This window comes from Poeciliopsis prolifica, unplaced genomic scaffold (genome assembly GCF_027474105.1).
Source record: "Poeciliopsis prolifica strain line A6 unplaced genomic scaffold, Auburn_PproV2 SCAFFOLD027, whole genome shotgun sequence".
NCBI lineage: Eukaryota > Metazoa > Chordata > Actinopteri > Cyprinodontiformes > Poeciliidae > Poeciliopsis > Poeciliopsis prolifica.
In genome coordinates this window covers 6,141,448-6,161,262 of record NW_026562402.1, presented here as the reverse complement: position 1 = coordinate 6,161,262, position 19,815 = coordinate 6,141,448, and the positions used below count along the sequence as shown (strand labels likewise).

The 19,815-nt window shown below is 37.2% G+C and overlaps 1 protein-coding gene across 2 annotated transcripts in view; it reads left to right on the top strand.

The window, feature by feature from the left end:
* nphp4 (nephronophthisis 4) overlaps positions 1–19,815 on the top strand; it is a 146,510-nt gene that overhangs the window by 60,110 nt on the left and 66,585 nt on the right. For both annotated transcript variants that reach the window (XM_055048663.1, XM_055048664.1), the window contains 3 exons: positions 7,853–8,059; positions 8,582–8,714; positions 12,463–12,515. In XM_055048663.1, coding sequence (XP_054904638.1) covers positions 7,853–8,059; positions 8,582–8,714; positions 12,463–12,515 — 393 coding nt within the window. The remainder of the gene's footprint in view (positions 1–7,852; positions 8,060–8,581; positions 8,715–12,462; positions 12,516–19,815) is intronic.

Sequence of the window (19,815 nt, the reverse complement as noted above, 5' to 3'; positions counted from 1 at the left end):
TCCGATTGGTCTGCTATTGTAGATTGTTATATAAAAAAGACAGCAAAAAATAAACAGTGGCTTACATTCATCCCCATGAACATTTCCACATGGCAACTACAAAATGAAAGTTTTTATATTGGAATTATAGATAATTCTAACACAAAGTAGGAAATTCTTGTGGAAAGCAAATTTAACATTGGAAACTTTTAAACATTTTTCCAAACATGAATGCTGATTATTTATGGTTTCATCATAAAATGCTTCTAGCTATGTTGTAACATCCGTTACATATTTTGGTCAAGATGAAGCTATTAGGATTAAAAAATATTATTTTGATTTGCATTATTTTCAGTGAAGTGGGCTTCCTAATGCACTGATATTTAAGATATGGACAGTATGTTGAAATGAGTTGAATTTTGTCTTTAGATGTTCAAATGTGCATTGTTTTCCAACTAGTTTTTCAAAACAAAATAATGCAAAAAAAAATAAGATTTAATGGTCACCATTACATTGCAGCCGTTGCTGAAACAGTTTATGATCCTTTTCCTATTGGAAGCTGAAACAAAGACTCATTTTATTGTTCTAATTCATGTGACTGATTGTGGTTTATGTGATAATTATGTGATTGCAAAACATAATGGAATTTCTGGGTTTCCTAAAGTTTATCCCCTATAGAACAGGCATCTATTTTAGATTGCATGGCATTTTACTCAATTCTGAAATGTCAAACTGCCAGTGGTGATGTATGGGGAAAAAAACGTTGCATTAAACTTTATGTCAATCAGGCACTGGGTGGTATATCTTCCCCAATATTAAACCAAGAACAGGTGAAGCACATTAGATTAACTCAGCGACTCAGTGCTGGAAGCAGATTTTTCATCTGTTTAAAAGAAATTTAGTGTAATTATAGTGAATAGTCTCCTTGTAAAATTTTATTTGAGGTTTTTCAAATTGGGGTTCTTAAGTCAAAATACTCAATTTTTTAGAGTCTCTGCTAATTTTACAAAATAATATAACGACAGGGACTTAGTGCCTGAAGCCTGTAACATCACACTGTGATGTTTGAAAGGTCTTTACTAATGGTGCCTCTGGTTAGTTGCTCTTTGTTTGAGGATTCTTCTTTAGTTGCTTTCAGCAGGAAGAGTGTATCTTAGCTGGGTAAGAAGCAAATTATTATCTCAGCAATTGTAGATTTATTTTCTTCAAGTTGTTTTCTGACAAAATCTCCCCGCAGTATGTTGAGAATCATTGTTCATCTGTACTGTTAAGTGAAACTAAGTGCTGCCAAGTCGAATCCGCTGCATTTGATAAATGTGAACCGACAGGATGTCGCTCCAAACTTAAAAATTTACCCAGCTGCCTCTGCCTCCTGTCAAGTCTTTAATAAATGCTTTTGCCCTATTGCCACTGGGCAACATGGACACCCATGCCATCACAGATCATATTTCCAGTTTTGGACCTGGGTGCGAATTATGCAGAGACATGCACAATGCACATTTGGCATTTTTCCAAAGTCTGCTGTAAAAACACAGTCTGCAAAATTACTTTTTTTTTTGTTTGGACAGATAAAAATAAAGTATCAAGCATATGACTAAATTCAAAAATATTAACCCCAAAGGGAAATTAAATAAAATAAAGGCGGATTTAAAAAATCAAAATACAAAATGTGCAAAGCTGTACAGACCAAAAATAATAACAAATAAATATCCTTTCAAGCCATTCTTTTTCTGTAAGCAAGAGGAATATGTGAAGTGACTAAATAAAGAATCAAAAGGTTATGCAGACCAAAGACAGGATCTCTTTAGAAGTGCATTGGCTTTTTTATGTGTTGTACATATGGTTTGAAACAGAGAAGGCTTGGATTAATTAAAACTTAAACAGTGCCATCTCATACAATTTAATGTACTATCATGCAATATTTGCCTCAATCAATTTTGTTAGAATATGAGCAACCACTTACAGAAGTGATCTCAGTAAACCTGCCTGAGATGTGAACTCAGTAAACCTGCCTGAGATGTGAACCAAACCTTTAGCAAAATCTTTCATTTTCAGAATCAGCAGTTCTGAGAACTACATAAATACTTGCATTTCCTTTGATAGAGTACACAGAATTTGAATTCAAATGGAGCATGTGCATATATAAATGTGGCTATATTAAAATATCTGCAGTCGAAACCTTTTAAATTAACTATCTTGATGCATGTTCTCTCAGTCCTGTAAGGTTTCTCCTTCTGAAGTATAAGTAGAGGAGACTACGGGCCGGTTCTTGTCACAGGGTCTTGGCTGAAATAATGACTTGAGCAGCCCAACAGACTGCAGTAATGGTAATAACTGTCAGACTTTGTCTTCCACCAATGCTCACATCCTCCTAATTTAGGAATAATTCTTGCTGCACTCTAGAAAGCCCCAAGTCACTGAATATCTTTCCAATTTCTTTGAGTTTCTCCAAGGATATGTCTTTGCAAAGCGCTTTATCTCAGCTTATTGCAAGCTTTCTCTTTCTTACCCCCCTAAATCCGGACATATTCAAGGAAGTCAGGCAAGCCGTCACATATCAGGCTGCGTGGCTGTTTCTGATTGCTGATGTTTCAGTGGTGAATCAGGCTGGTGTAGTGGTTCTGCTTCCACCTTTTCTTGTCGGCCGGGAAAAGTTTTCCATCGTCTTTGATGTGCAGAACTTGTCCTCGGCAAACATCTTCTTAACGCCCTGTGGGAGTTAGATGATTACCCTTCCTGCTTCAGGTCATAGTGGTGGAGTCTTTGTTTCTTCCCTGTTAAATGCTTGAAACAGATAATTTCATTATTTGTCTGGAAACAATACAGCATTACTCTTCTAATCCATTTTGATGGTTTCTGCCCTTAGAAAATGTTTTGCTACATGGAGCAATTATGTGTGAAGTGACATTGCCTGTTATTGTTTTCAGTCGAACTTTATGAAAAAGTTTCCTCCCTTCTTGCTTGCGCCTTAGGCCTACGTTTTTAATTCTTTACTTCCAAGCACTCTGTGGAAACATGTGCCGGCTGTCTTTCTAACTCAAACTTAATGGCTTGTTTTGAATATAGCCTTTAACACTCAAATCAGCAGTGTGATCACACTTTGGGGAAATAACCCATGGATCATTCTGCCTGTTTGGACATAATGGCCAGCCTAACAACAAACTTTTAATTCAAAAAACAAAATCTCTGATTAATTCAAAAATTTTTTCATGCCCATAACACTCGAAGTGCAAAAAGTTATACTTCTTCTAAAATATAGTCATTGATTAAATGTCTCTTTGCTGTCCCCAGTCAGCATGCAATTGATTAAGACTCACTGTGCTACTGTGGAGCTCAGAATAAGTCAATTTTTCTGGCCTTTTTCTTTCTTTTTTACATTTATGTCTTTGATAAAAATCTTCAGCCTATGCATACATTGGCTAACTACCTCCTGCTGTGCTCTGATTTTACCACAAAGCTATTAAAAGTCTTGTACCTGCATATAAATAAAGTACATTGCTGTACTTTATTCAATAAGTTTTGTGACATTTTTATTGTTAGGGGTTCTGAGATGTAGAGATTAAAAGATGGATAATAGGACGTTTTTCACTTGCACTTCTGAATGGGGTTATTATAATCTTTGTTTTTATAAAACTTTGAGTCTCTGACATTCCCTTTCTCATGTTTTTTTTGCCAGCCCAAGCTGTCAACCCTCCATGCTGTTCATCTGTAGATCCTGCTCTCTCAAAGCACTTTTAAACACCACCACACTGAGATCATGACAGGGATTAATGCAGTTTTTACTTTCACAAGGAGCTGTTACATAATTCTTCCAGTTTCTTCAAATACAATGTTTGAGCCTTAAGAAATTGATACAAAAAAATCCACAGTGGCAAGAGAAGTACTACCTCTCTTACCCAGTTGTCCTAAGATTTTTCACATGGGGTAGCAAATCTGCCAACATGGTCTTGTTGAAAAAATTAGCTTTACAAAGTGAATAATGCACACACATTCTGATATCTATAGTATATCTTTTGATTTAAACATTTGTGAATTAATTTTTTGTTTTAGTTGTTAGTTGTCCTCATTTGTACTTACTGTGAGAACTTTTGAAGAAAAAGTCATTCATAGTTTCTCATGACGGGTAAGACTGAAAGTGTGTGATAAGAACTGAGTGTGGGGCAGATAAAAGGCTGCAAGCGTCCCAGCAGAAAAGGCCCCTTGATTGGTCTTTTGTCTCCTCTTTTCTCTCGAGCTCAAACGTCTCTGCTACCAAATCACTCCTGCAATAAATACAGTGAATAATGTAAGAAATTAGTGTTTTGTCATATGCTCAACACTCATTTTACTCTTTCAGTCGTGTTCCATTGGAATGCATATATTTTAGAGATGAAGTGTGTGCATGTGTGTGTGTGGTGAAGGCAGGCAAACAGGGTTTGAGCGAAGAAGAAAAAAATTCAATTAAATTTCCTTGCAATTTTTACCGGCTACTTTCTGGGCCACAAATAGACTTTTGGCTCATTGCATCATTTTATCATAACTTTGGAGCTGAAATAGTTTAATTTAATGTTTCACATAAAACATTTTGTTAATTTGACCTCATAAGATTGGAAAACGACAATGTCTTATCTGTTTAATGGCTGCCATGTAGTTCTGCGCTTCCAGTTTTTAGAAAATGCTATTATTATCTGTGCTTCTTGGGGATAAACTCGTAGTTGTAAGATGGCTACATGTCCGGGGAGATAGGTCCATAAAGCTTTTGCTCAGCTTTAGGAACCTCTTAAAACTTTAAAGCGGTCAATGCACATCGTGAGACAAATAGGTCCTTTTGTATTTGGGTCAAGCATAGCTATTGACTACATGTATATGACTAGTATAGCCACTTGTCTCAGAGCCACAAATCAAATACACAATGCAGCTGCTGTAATCTGAGATTGGTATATTCAAATAGAACTAAGGGAAGGACAACAACAGACATATGAAGTGTTAAAGGGTTTATATAAGGTGTTTGTTTACATAATAATAAAAAGCGAATATTCAGATCTCTTTAACCTTTAGATTTTGAGCGCTCCGTCCCTGCTGGAGTGCAGTATTTCTTGCACTGTTCAAAATGTCAGCTCCATTAACCTATCCGAGCACTCGACTTTGGGCTTTGTTAATTGGTCAGCAAGATTACTTTGCATAATGCAAAATAAATTGACATTTTGAATCTGCCCTCAGCAGAGATTGCACTTGTTAGTCTTTGCAACAACGAACAAAATGATTGTCGCTTTTGTTTAGCTCATAAAGACCTCTTGTGGCTAAATTAATTATAAGTGTTGTTGTCAAGCTGAAAGGATGATTTTTGAAAGGCGACAAAAGTTTCTGGAAATGAAAAAAATAAAAAAAACTTTAGAGGACTTACAGTACAAAGTATTTGCCCCTCTGCTGATTTTGGTATGCATACGTGTTTCAGATCATCAAACAGATTTTAATACTACAATAAGATTACCAACCTTAATACAAAAAAATTCCGCCTTAAGTCTTGAATCAACTTTGATTAACTACATTTTTGGCTTGATTTCACTAGTTTCAACCAGACTAGTTAAGCCAGTGACTGGCTTAACTCCAGAAAAGAACGACCTGGCCTGGTTACGTGGTAAATTAATTCTGACCTAAGCCAGTGAGTCAGAAATGTTGTTTAGCATTGAAAACAATGGGATAGGAATGATTGGCCTTGTGTTAGCAAACAGCTGATGGGAGCTTTCAGTCATCAGTAAGCCTCTTCTCAAACAACCATGTTCTTTTTGCAATTTAGTCCTCCCTGCAGTTTGTCTTGTGGTGTCATATGAAGCTCTAGCTCTCCTGCTCCCCTGCCGCGCACTGCCAGTGAAACACAGAACATCAGCTATGACTCTCCGGCTCACTAAGGGGATGTAAAGCTGTGTGGAGATGGATTAAATCAATCAGTGGAGGCAATATTGTTGCTTTCATTTGGCCTTCTTCACATGAAGCGCACTGGAAATCAACCATTGGAAGACATTTTTCTGACTCTGACATTATCTCTGACATTATTCTGAGATAAAGTTACTTTATCCTAACCTTGAGTTAAAGTACAGTGTTTTGAATTTCAATCAAAATGTGTAATTAACAAGTGAAATTTGTATTTTCATGATTATTTCGATTTTATTAGATGAACTAAACTTCCTAGCCTGCACTCTACTGCTTTATAACATTCCACTCATAGCTTGCTAAATGTAGTTTTACAACAACATCTCATTAAAAATGATCAATTACACTCTTTTAGCTTCTTCACAGTGTTCTCAGTTTAAAATTGTAATTTTCCTCTTAGTTCAAAGTAGTACAATCTCTTGTTATTTTACAATGTATGTTTTTCATTCCAAAGATCTGAGCTTTAGAAGTTGATAAATCATTTACTGTTGCAGTTTTTTTTCCCATAGTCACTCGGTAGAAATTGTTAAAATAGATTCTAAATTATTACCCGCACTTCTTGTTTTTCATAAAATACCTGGTTAAAGGTCCTGTATGACATTTATATTAAATATAGCATTTATATGAGTAATGATCCGCTGCATCGAATTTTTGTATGAGGCATACAAGTTGTGATTAGGGGAATTGTACTCCCTCAGCGAACCATAATATGCTGCGCTTTCTTCCAAATTAACAAGGACTTGCAGGTTGTACTGTAAGGGTAATATATACTGTCCCACATTTGATTGATTGTAATAGTTTAAGGCTCAGTTTTTTAATCAATTCGGCAAAATCTCATGTTTCTGCTGTGGGTGAGTTAAAGCACAAGACTTTTTCACCATTTTTTTATATGTTTGAAACAGAACAGCCCTGACTCTAAACCAGGTTTACACAGTGAAGCAGCCGACACCATGTGTAAAATAATGTATGATAACTCTGTCTTTATTTCAAGAGGTTATTTTTAAGGTAGTATATTTATTGGTTTAAATTGGGCTGCATGTTTTTGGGACAAAATGGCATTCCAATGTTATTGTGAACTATTGCAATGATTATTATTTATGTACATTTTTTTCTGTAAACTTAGTCTTTTCATCATAACAATGTCTAATCCAGGTCATTACGATCTGTTAGCCATCAGCATAAGGGACAGCAAAACTCCATCTTAGTGACCAAAACAGAGGTCAGTGTGTATGACTTACAGCAGTTTCAATCTAGCTCTGTTCAACACATTTATTGTGTGATATGACAATTTATGTACATTTCAGGGTAACACTTTATTTGACCAAGCTGTTATTAAATCATTTGACAGTGTAGTAAAGCTTAATGAAATCTTTATTGTTGGTCCTACTTGTTCTGCTTTATTTCAGATAGAGGGAAATATTATTTACTTTTTTGTTAAAGCTTTTGACAATGTAATAACATTTAAGCATTTAATAACATTATTATGACTACAATTATGACATATGATGATTCTTGGTTAATAACCAGTTGTCATAACAAAGACATTTTGAATTATGTCAACTTTGTATTAAAAGTGTCATGATTTACCGAATGACATTTTATGACAACAGTCATAAATATTGATGAAGACTTACTCATGTTCATTACAGGTGTCATGTTTATGACGGTGTCCTGACAGTCTGTTTCACACCCCGTCAAATAAGGCGTAACCACATTTCAGTTTATCTTCACACTCAGAAAGTCATTTTCTTCTGAAAACAATGCAGACAAAGTATAGACAACTTTTTGCCCATTCTAATATCCAAATTATAGTTTTTCCCTAGTGATAGGGTGTTTTTGGTAAGAATTCCTAATCCCACATTGTTAGACAAATACTATAATTCCTGGTGGAAGTTTAAGCAGAACTGGGCAAGCATCACAGTGGGAATTTTCTTTCTCTTCTCGTTTCTTTCTATTCTCGCAGCTGTCTGCTACCTCCACATCCCGAGCTGCCTTCTTGCAGTGCCTTCGTTGGGGGTTTTGGTGTCCCTTCCAGGAACTAGCTCACTGGAAAGGCAAAGAGGTGCAGCTTGTTCTGCAAGGAGGTGCAAAGCCGAATCCTCTCGGAGTGATGGTCTACAGCACAGAGGCGTCTGTCCAGACTCACAGCCCTGCTGCAGTCTCAGCACAGGTAACACAAAAGCTCAAAGGGAATGTGTTTGTTTGAGGAATAAATTATATCACTGTCTGAAAGCGTACAGAAAGGTGTTTAGACTAATTACTGTTCTTGGACGACTGCAAGATGGTGCTGTCTCTTTTGAAAGAAAAAGAAAAAAACACTTTCTTTTTTTGTGAATTGTCTGTATTGGCAAGTCTCAGCAAAGATGACGGCTTAAAGCTTTGCTCCAAATATTCTAATCACATTGACTAAAAATTGTCTGGAAGTTACTCCCTTTTCGGATGAGTGTTAAACAAAGAAAAAGTGTAAACATAATTGACACCAATGCTGTCAATTATCACATATTTGTAGTTGTTACTGTGTTTTCAAAGTACTTTTTGCACCGTCTTCTTTCCTCGTATGTTTGCTGTTTCACTGATTACAGCCCCTAAGTTGCTCCAGAATCGCTGCTGTTCCTTTTAACTGGAGTTAAAGGGTTCTTTTAACATTTCTTTTTTTTGGGCACTGACATGGCTTAAACTTTCTCCTCTTCAGGAACACTCGGAGGCAAAGGATGTGATAAGATTTTGGCTGTTTCCCAGCTTGGAAAAGAAGCCATCCACCCCTAGGGTATCTCTGAGGACTAAGCAGGAGGATGTGCCACGTCAGAGATCAACACCTTCACCAAGTAAATATCTTCATTTAATTCATGAGGACTTTTTAAGGTCACATTAATTGCTCTATAAGTAACAGGATAAACAAAGTGAGAAAACATTGTTTTCAAGAAAGTGAAATATTTCTTCCTCTTAAAGCTTGAACTTTTATTTTCATTCTAACTATTTAGTAAAATGCACCAATTAGAATTCTGCCACCATGTTGGATCTCCGTTTTTTGTATATTTACCGATTTGAAATATCGGTAAATATACCGATATATATATACATATATCGGTATAAATATATATATGACAACAGTAGTATAATCGGTATATATCGGCTTTTGACTGATTTGAACTGCTGTTATCAAGTTTAGCTGATTTTTCTTCAAGAATTATACTATATAAGAAAAGCATCAAAAATATTTCCTCCTTGTCTTCCTGCTATCATTGCTCATTAAAGAGGGTGACATTACATTTTTTAAGAGACAAAATCCTAAGAAGGATCACATTTCAAGCTATCTTCAGTATTTTTTTCATTTCTGGCTATGAGTATTCCCTTTAGGATTTTCTAAAGCATTCACAAATTCATTGTCAGTAATTAACATTTATTTTCTTAATGTATCTTTTATCTTGATTATAGAGCCATTTATTAGTATTTATATACAACCACCAGCCCTATTTAATTTGCAAAGTTAGTTTACTTCTAGGCAAGGGAGTCCTTCCCTCAATGTATCCCTCCTTCCCCCTCTTGGAAGCAGCAAGGCCACTGTGGTGACGTTCCTCAAAACCTCTAATCTGCCACTGAGTCCCTCATCTTATGGTTGGCCTACAACTCCACTTCCTTGGACCAGCTGGAAGTCTTCTGGAGGTTTTCTGCTGTGTAAATCCTCTGTTACAAGCTGGATGGCCGGTGCAGCCAGAGCCGGCAGCAGATGGAGGAGCGGTTCATTTGCCACCGCAGCAAGTTTTCAGGGCATCAGAGTAAAGCGCTACTGCTGTCACCAGCTGCAGTCCGAGGCTGTTGACGCAAAGTGCAGCCATGTACTGAAGAATTCACTGAAGTGGCAGCTGAACATTCTGATTTCTTATGAATTTCATTATTTTATTTTGACAATGCAACGCATTTGTTTGTTTATTTTTTACACAATTCAGATCTAAATGAATCGCAGTCAGTGCAAGGTGGACAAAAGATAACGAATTTCTCCCGCCTTGCAGAGCGCCGTCATTCTGCCGCGGCGAATTAAGCACGCTGGTTCCACAATATCCTTGCTAAATGAAGTTTTGAACCCCGAGCTTTAAAGAAGGCTCCTGCTAAAATCGAGCTCTGATTAAATATTCTGTGGTTGCTCATACCCGCGAATAAATGATGTGCCACTGTCTGCATGTCTTATCGAAGGCTGTACCGCTGATTTGTTGTGATTCTGACGGTGAATTGATTTAAAAGTGTGGTAACGCAGCCACTCAATCCCAGCGACGCATTAGGAACTCGAGTGAACCCTGGTTGGGTAATTGATTATTTCCCTCCTAATGAGACTGTTTACTTATCTCAGGAGAGAAGAATAACGCTGATCAGGTCTTGCGTCACAAGAGTGCAAAGAAGGCTTTTGGCTGCATCTATTGATGACATCTTAATCAGTGTTCAAGTGCTTTTACAGAGTTACAAAAGCGGACTGAAGACTTGGGCTTGTTTTCAAAGAAGAGTGATATGAATATTTCTTTTCATTTCAACATCTGATTGATGATGGCGATCTCTGATGGATTTATTCGTTCCTTTCTTTGATACACAGTCATCTTTTCGTACAATAAGACATCTCCCTCATCTCCGGTGACTATGGAGGTAGTGTTACCTTTAGTTTGGACTTATAATGTGTTTACTTCCTTTGTGGTCCTGAAATTGTGATCTTGTGGATTTGAATTCATTCTGTTTTCTTGTATAGGCAATTACATTAATTTGTCTCTGATGTTTTAACATGTGCAGATCCATTCAATATGATTATTGAAAAACACATTTATTTCAGGAATTGTATCACTAAGTAAAAAACAATATACACAGATGGATGTTTGAAAGCCTTTGATTCCCTTGTCACTTGCTGAAGAAAATCTTCTCCACAATGTTCCACTGTGGAGTTTTGTGGAGGGTACTGTACTAAATTATCTTCTTCCTTTACATAGTCTTTCCATGTAGGCCTTACTTGTCCTATTAACAAAGTGTCCCTACCCGAGCCGTGGATCCCTGCTGCTCCTCCAGATCGGAGGGATTCAAAGTCATAAAGGAGGTTTAAAGTGTTTCCCTGGTTCATCTTGGCCCTCTTTGTCGATTCTCAAAAAGTTGCTGCCTTTGCCCGTTCAGTCAAATTAGGTGAAAGGCACGATGAGGGTTATTGGCTGTTTTTTTAGGCCAAAGGTTTCCTCCAGATATGGGGAGTGAATAAGCCACACTGTCCATTAGACAGACTTTTTCACTTGAGCTCTAATTCTCTGCCGGTCCCTCAAAATTACTATCAGCTTCTTAGCAGCTTTTTTAATGAACCCTCAGTCTCTGCAGTTATGCCATTCTCTTTCCACAAAAAGTTCTTTACAAGTTAATATTTCTGTTTGAAAAATATAAAAGTTGAAAATCATTTATTCTTTCCTTCCAATTTGGGAAGGACAGGATATATGTGACAGACAATTTAGTGTCTTTTGCCTAATGTCCAGATGAATAAATTGAAATGTGTGATTATGACATGACAGAATGAAGATAGATTGAAGGGGTTTGTGTTTAAATGCATTCCTTGTATGTCCCCCTTGTGTTTCACTCGTATGCAGCCCACCTCTCTCGTAAAGCAAACAACTGTCCAACTCTGGGTGGAGAGCTGTTTGTTCAGCTGTCACGATGGCCACTCATTGATCCCAAACAAACGGCCAATTGCACATCAGTCCTGCTAACGAGGTGAATCAAATTCTCCACGGGCTCCAAAAGTATAACAGTGAGAAAACAGCAAGCCCCTAAAAAGAAAATGGTTGCCGGGGGGGTTGATGCCATAGCGAATTTGTGAGAGAAAGCCAGCCAGTCCCATAACATGTCCACTCTGTATGCATGCAGTCTGAACAGATGGGAGCTACAGCAAGACACCGCAGGCAACTGAAGCAATTTCCAAAAGGCCAGTGAAGCCCAGCATAAATAGAGAGGCAGAGTTGGAGAGGAGGACAAAGAGATGCTGGAACGCCTTTCAGTTCACCATTGCCATGGCTACCTACCAAAAAAAATCTCAAGGAAGCATTGTTGCTCTTTAAACTCAGCAAGCTGTCTAAATCTAACTCTGGCTCTTGGTCTGTGTGAAATTGGATAGATTTGTCATGTTTGAAAATAGTGAGGGATTCCAGTGTTCTGTGGAGTTATTTACTTTGCTCGGGTTATTCGGTTCCTAATGTCACAGTTTATTCACATTCCTCTGGATGCCAGATTGCTTCAAATCCAATCAGTAGAGAAGCAGTTTATATAAGATAACATTTTACAGTTACCCTCTCTTCCCTCTCACTAGCTCATATTCCATTAAATCTTTAACCAAACCATAAAATTACCTCCTTCGATGTACTCAGAGCATGCAGAAGATATTACGGCGTCATTATTTAAACTTGTTAACCTCTGAACTGTAGAAGCCGGTGTGTTGCCAGATAACTTGTAAATATAGACCTCTACAGGAATACAATATGAAAAGCATCGCTTTTCTAGGATTGAAGTTGGGAAGTTTGATTTGTTTAATTTTTTTTTTTAATTAATTTTTTTGTTTTTCAGGTCGAAAACAGGTCACTCCCATCTCTCCTCCTGAATCCCCTCGAGGCCCCGGGGTAAGACACCTCATTAGTCATTACAGTCTAGATGTTACGTGCTACGGAGTCGCATGATATACAGCATCTACCTAAATGCCAACTTTTTGCACATTTTTAAAAATAGAAATGCAGTACCTTAAAAGACTATTCAAACTCATTAAGTCAAAACAACAAATCTTTCTATATTTCAGTGGACTTTTATTTGATAGTCAAACACCAAGTAGTGTATGACTGTGAAGTGGAAGAAAAATTACTTGTGGTTTTCTTCTTCACAAATAAAAATATGCGTGTTGTGCAAAAAAGCAAAAAACTTTGAGTGAGTAATGTACTTTACACATGTTTTCAGTTTAGAACATAGTAAGTTTTTAAAGCGATAATGTCCTTGTTTATGGTGGATTATACATTTATATATATATATATATATATATATATATATATATATATATATATATATATATATATATATATAGATAGATAGATAGATAGATAGATAGATAGATAGATAGATAGATAGATAGATAGATATATATATATGGACGCAAAAGTTGGTGAGGCGGAAAATTGTCTGGCCTCGTCTTCTTGAAATAACCACAGACTCATCAGAGTTACCAGATGAAGCTATAATCTCATGCCATTCTTATAATGTTATGTGTGTGATATATATAATCTCAGTTGCAAAAGCACCTTGAAACAAATGGCTGTTTTCCACAAACTGAAATGTCAAGTCCTTTAACCACATGTCTAATGTTTTAGTGTTCAATTGATGTGACTTGGTGTATTAGAGCTGGAGCTTCTCTGAGTTGATATATTGGTTGTTTGTAATACACATTCAGGGTAAAGTTTTGGAGGCACCAACAAACTTGGCTGACCTTACATCATGTGAGCTCAAGGTACTCCAGAGCCTATGTGCCTGTATTGATCACAGCAGCATGACAGTTTCTCAGGAAGACGCACCTGAAGGCTTGAAGGTCACCCACAATATACAGAGGCTGTTGCACTGGCTGTTTATTACCCAGTATTTCCCCAGACTTCCTGCAGTCCTTTCATAATATTACTTGTTACATCTGGAGGTCAACATGGTATTTAAGGTCTGATTGAATCATGCAACTCACTGTTATGGTGGTGAATTATTGTATTTCTAAGGGAAAGTATTTTATTTAACATATACGTATGAGTCCTGCTGAACTAATGCTCCTTTGAATGGTCGTAAATTATATATAGCACTTGTATAACAACTGAGTGTAAATTATTATAACTGTACTTATAATCTAAACCTAACCAAGAGCCTTTTATTGCTAACCGTAACTATGTAGGTTGTACTTTTTACCTGAAATAATGCAGGAACTTATCAGATATCTTAAGAAAGCAGTGAAGGTATTTTTCATTAGTTTCAGCATCTCTGTTTTCAGCTCAAAAAGCACATGTCATGTTTTAAACATGACAGAGTTTAAAACCCCCCAACCCCTAGGTCTCCTTGTTCAACAATGTACTTTAGCCAAGACTTCTAAAATTATTTCTGCTTGGAGCCAGAAGCTTGTTGAGCAGCCTTTATGCAAGACTACAATTTCTTCTGTTTTTTTTTTCTTTTTCCATGTCATGCAGACAAGGATCATAAATCTAAGTTAACACACACTTACACTGTCTTGTTTGTCCTCAAATATAGCAGGTCAAACCTATAAATTTTGCTAAATGTCAGGATAAATGACTTATCTGTCCTGGGTTTCCCAACATTGTAAGCAGGAGGTAAAATTGAGAACAGGCTTGTTTACAAACATTTCTGTCTATTTTTTTTTCTTCACCTGTATGAGCACCCAGGAACATTTCAGATGTCAAAAAATTCAGCAGAGTTTTTCTGAACAACTCAGCAGCCATAGCAGAGGGGGAAATAACAGAAATGTGTGGGTGCATATCTGTTGGAGATGTTATTCCTGATGAACAACAGCAAAAAGTCTATTTGTGTCAGTCACAGAACACTTGAATCACCTCGGAAACCTTCCAAGGAGGGGGGAATTACTGATGATGATAATCACGCCTAGTTGCATCCAATCAGATTAAATGTCACATTAGCATCTGTGTATGTCAGAGGCTTCCCACAGGCAGCTAATATAGTACTGATCAATCCCTCTCTAACTTTGTAATGTATTTAATTGTTCTGTGATTATCCTTCCATGACATCGACTGCGAGTTCAAACGGTTTCTACTATCCAGTTCTGAGCAGGAACGTTACACTACCCATATGTACCCAACATATGTGTTGCTGATGTGTGTATATTGTGTGTCCTGGCTGATCTCAGCTGAGCTGCGGGGCGTAACCATCATCCTTCAGCCAGAGTGGAAGTGCCAATGGAGACTGGGAGTTGTGATAAATGGTGCTCTCTCTATGAGGATGAGGCTGAGGACACAGGCGTGCACACACAGTAACACAGTTGAGTCCAAGCGAAGAAGGGACGATATCAGCTCTGTTTCAATGCCGGCTCCCTGGGCAAGAAGTGGGTCAGTTTGTTGACTCGTTTTAAATTGAACCGGCGGGGGATGCGAGCCACAGCAGCGCTGCACCCCTGAACTCTACAAATCGACCTTATTTTGATTAAGCTGCCAGGGCGGTGGGATTCCACAAGTGAGCAGCTCCCAGGAGCCGAGAACAGACGTCTGTGGTCACTCTGGGCAGCTCTTAGTGGACAACATTAAGAAAAGGTGCTTCACTGAATATACTGCAAAATTTTAAGCTTAATCCCAAATGATTTATGCAAATGTACTGACTCAAATTATACTGGACAATAAAAAGATTATTTTCACTATTTTTCTTTCATCTCATTCCTGAACGTTCCCTTTTGCAGCAAACAGGATCCTTTTCAGTACATCACACTTTCAGGGGTTAGGGTTCAGCTGTTATTTCCCAAAAGAAGCAATTAAGCTTACCTCAATATAGAAATATAACATCATAAAAGAGAAAAAGTCAATTTAATAAGCTGCTAATACAAATTGCTGGAGGGGTGGGTAAAGAAACAAAGGAAGGAAAATTAGGGACCACTTCTGACAATTTCAGGATAATCGCACGCTGAATTCAAAAGCACCGTCATTAGTAGCCAGTCTTACAAAGAGTTAGCAAACCTTCAGTTTTATTCTGTTAAAAGTGCATCGGTGAAAAAATTGGCCTTGGGTGTCATTTAAAATGCTGCTCTTACCATTTTTAAGATGGGGCTGTTTATCAGTTGCATTGCATTGTATTTTTAGCGTAACTCTTTAATCCTTAAAACAAATTTTGTTTTTGTCTTTATATGGGAATAAAAAAAATAGAAACAAAATCTGTTAACAAAACTGCAATCTCTCAGGTAATGATGATATTGTTGCCAAAGTAACATATTTTTTCTCAGAATGAACTGAAATGAAAGTGAAGACTGTTTCAGAATCCTCTCTCCATACTAATGCGGTTTGGAATTATAAGGTGTGATTGCAATTTTTTTACAACACCATAATCCTATATTTGAGACATAATTAGCATAGGGTGCAATTAAAGCCAACTTTATTTGAACTCTAGGTTGTTTGTCTAGAAGGTTTGGTTTGTTTTGGGAGAGGGTTAGGGTTACGGTTAGGGTTAGCCTTTGATGCGGACCAAAAAAGTGAATTATGGTCTGTCTAAAAACCCAGGTCTCTGGTGCAGTGTGAATGCAGCAGACTGGAGACCGCTCCAAAAGCAGGAAGCGGGATACAGCTCAGGGCATTCTGGGTAAATACAACCAAAACAAACATTATAGTCTAGCTCTAGGGAGAATTAGCTTATAGTCTTTTATCAATAAAGAAAATAGAAATCCTACAACCTCTAAAATCTGCGGCTACTCTTTTTGTTTATATTTTGTGCTCATTTTTGTGTCATTTCCTTTAGTCGTTCTTGGTGCAGCGCCACGACAGTTCAGGAGGTGATCAGATTTTTCAATTGGTTTGGTTCCTGTGACAGTGCAGTGTGAAAGCAAACTGCGCCAGCTGAAAATGCAACAAATGTTGCAATTTTTATGCCCAATCAAACGTAGTCCACACATATATATTTTTGGGTAAATCAAGATGTGACGCAGCAATTATTAATTCCATCATTTCTTAATATCTAGATCCACTTCCAAGTAGTTTTTTCAGCAGAGAAAAAAAAAATCTTCCTTTTTAGTCTTCAGTCTGAAAGCTCAAAAACAGAATATTACATACTTTCTGTTCTGCAAATATATTTCTGATATCTGTTCTGATGTCCATCAGATAACTGAAACAGAAAAACTCTTTGTGAGGCTGAGCTGTTGATCACTGAAGTCACACTTCAGCCCAATTCAACATGAATTGGCTGCATTTTTTCCCACTTTTTCAAAAACCCTGACGTAGGAAGAGCAGCACAAAGATTTTCCCTTTTGTAACATTGCCTCCATCCTCTTCGACAGGGATCCGAAACGTTGATCAATCTGCACCATCCTCCGTTGATATGCCTCTTTAAACAAGCTGCATGCACATTGTCTTGTTTACTGGGATTGTAGAACCTGATGACTTTCTTCTTGCTTGCATAAATTATTGATCCTTGACACTCTCCATTTGCCACGGTGCTAAAGAGTTTGTGTTATTTATAGGCTGCATTCGGAAAGGCAGCGGCGTTTGTTTGCCTCTGTTGATGATTATTTCTCTCATGAGTTCTCACATTGGGCAGGCTTCAGGGTCGCGTTCGTGTTCTGCCAACCCAGGTGGTCTTGTAGTCAGTGGGCTGAAGGTGAAGCTGTGTTCTACTTTGATACTTGGCATGGGCTTGTTTGGCAACTGGCACTGACTCTGCAGCCTAATTTTAGCTCCTTTCCCTCACAGAGACTAGTTGTGCTGCTTCATCCTTTTTTGTAAACTAAAGATGAAAGCATGTAGCTTTTCTACGTTCAGAATAAAAATGTCTTTGCTTTTTAGCCTTTATTCTTCCATATAAAGGAGAGAGAATCTCACAGTTTCTGATCTATTTCATTTGTGGAGCTAAACTGTAATTTATAAGAGAAGATGAAGGCAAAAATCTTCTGTGAGCCAAAGCTCAAATTGTTTTTGTGCCTTTTGATGTTTGAAGCTCTTTCACTAACTTCCTCATAAATATAGAAGGGAAACTTTAAGTTTGGAATTGATTTTCTTCAATGTCCACATCTTACGAGGCCCGTTAGCTTTAAAGTTTTTTGTTAAAGCACTTTGAATGTATTTTTTTGTCACATTACAGCTACAAGTATCAATGTACTTTATTGGAATTTCAAGTGATAGTCATGAATAATTGTGACTAACAAGAAAACTTTTCAAAAATTATTAAAATAATTCATAAAAGAAATACATTTGTTCCAATGTTTTGAGTTATGTTTTTACCAGATTAGCATATTCAGACTGACATTTTATTGTCGAAGTGCTAAAAGTCCATCCATTAGATGGAAAACATCTGCTAATATACTTTGTCTAGTCTCTGAAAGGTAAATTTTAACTCTTCACTCTCCACTAATGTCTATTCTTCCAGGGCTCTTTTCTGTTTAGCACTGTTAATTTTCCAATCAACTCTGACCAGCTTTCCTGGCCCTGCTGAAGAAAACATCCCCACAGCATGATGCTGCCACCACATTATGTTCAGTCTAATACACTGATTTTTATTAAAAAAAGAAAAATAAGATCATGTATCTTATTTTTTACAATTCACAATTATCCAGTAGTTTTTGTTAGTCCAAAATATCCTCTATTATGAATATTTTCATAACATAATTACATTTTTTGACAACTTCATTTCTAAACCATTTAAATAATTTCAAACAAGAGGAGAATGAACTAAAGTAAGCGCTTGAAAACTAAAAAAAATGTTGTTTAATATAATGCATTAAACAACAACAAAAAAGTTTCAAGGTATATGAATGAATTTGCAAGCACAATGTAGAGCTTTTTTTAACTGTAGAGTACACTTGAAGATTTGCCCATAATATATATATATATATATATATATATATATATATATATATATATATATATATATATATATATATATATATATATATATATATATATATATAGTGGTGAGACAACAAATTTCATTTGTAGTTATTAAAAACTGAACATTTAGATTTTCATTTAAATCATTTTTCATTTTGTTTAACTCATGACGATGGGTTTTAGTAAAGCATAGCTGTCAAGAATAAACAGCGTTTTCGCCTTTCATGAACTTCACCATACTCCCCGTCCTGTGGACGCATACACTATGAGTGACATTGTAGGAAACTCCCTTTTTTACAGGAAGAAGGTCTGAAGGAAAACCAGACTCAGGATGGTCGGCCATCTGCCTAGATCGGTGGGGGGTGAGAAAACAGGAAGAGAACATAAACATGAAAACAATTTGACGCCAAGAATTTCATGAAGTAGGAAAACACATTGTATCCTTTTCCTAATGTTCTTCTCTCCTCACACTTGTATGTGAAATTGCCAGCCATTCTTACAAACAGCAACCCCTATGATTCGTACTCTGACTAGTCTCTAGGTTACTATAGCTCTTTTTTGTGTGTGTTTTTTTTATTGTTTGCTTTTGGACTCCCTCTTTGGATTTGCTTAAACCCTTCTTGTTATTTGCATGTCTACCTCTGAGATTTCCCACTGAAATCTTGATTTCATGCTACAGCCTCTTCCTCTTCCTCCCATGCAGATGTTCAGGAAAGAGGCAAATGAACACTGATGTGGCTCATTAAAACACCTGACCCAGAGGAAGTCATGGTGCTAGAGCTGGAACATTTGAGCACTCAGAACAAATTGTGAAAGCGTCTCAGTTTAGGGGTTAACACTCTCTCCAAATACTGCCTCTGTGACATTCTTTCTACTTTTCCCAAAGTGAAACTCTCTTTCCAGTATGTTCTGCAGGATGCCTGCCAGTGGTTTGAACTTCTTGAGCTTTTCAACCCGTTCTTGTTGGTCTTCCTCTGTTACGATGTGCTGTACCTGCATTCCTCTCAAATTATTCATCATCAATAACCCAGATCCTCCTGTCGGCCAGGACCCAGATCCTCCTGTCGGCCAGGACTCCTCTTGGGTCCTCTGTCCTGTCCTGTGCCAATGCTGACCAAGTAACAACTTCCCCATGTGAAAAATGAAACCAATATGGAAATGCCAGAAACTGCAGTTTCTTAAATGGACACTGGAGAAGGCCTAAGAACTCCCATTGGTCCCCCAGGTAGAAAAGTGACCAGCATTAGCGCAAAAATAAACATGTTTCTGCCCTGGTCAAATGAATCACTGTTTAGGGATGCACTGCACTGAGTGACAGGTGAGTTACCCAGTGGACGCAGCTGAGTTTTGTTTT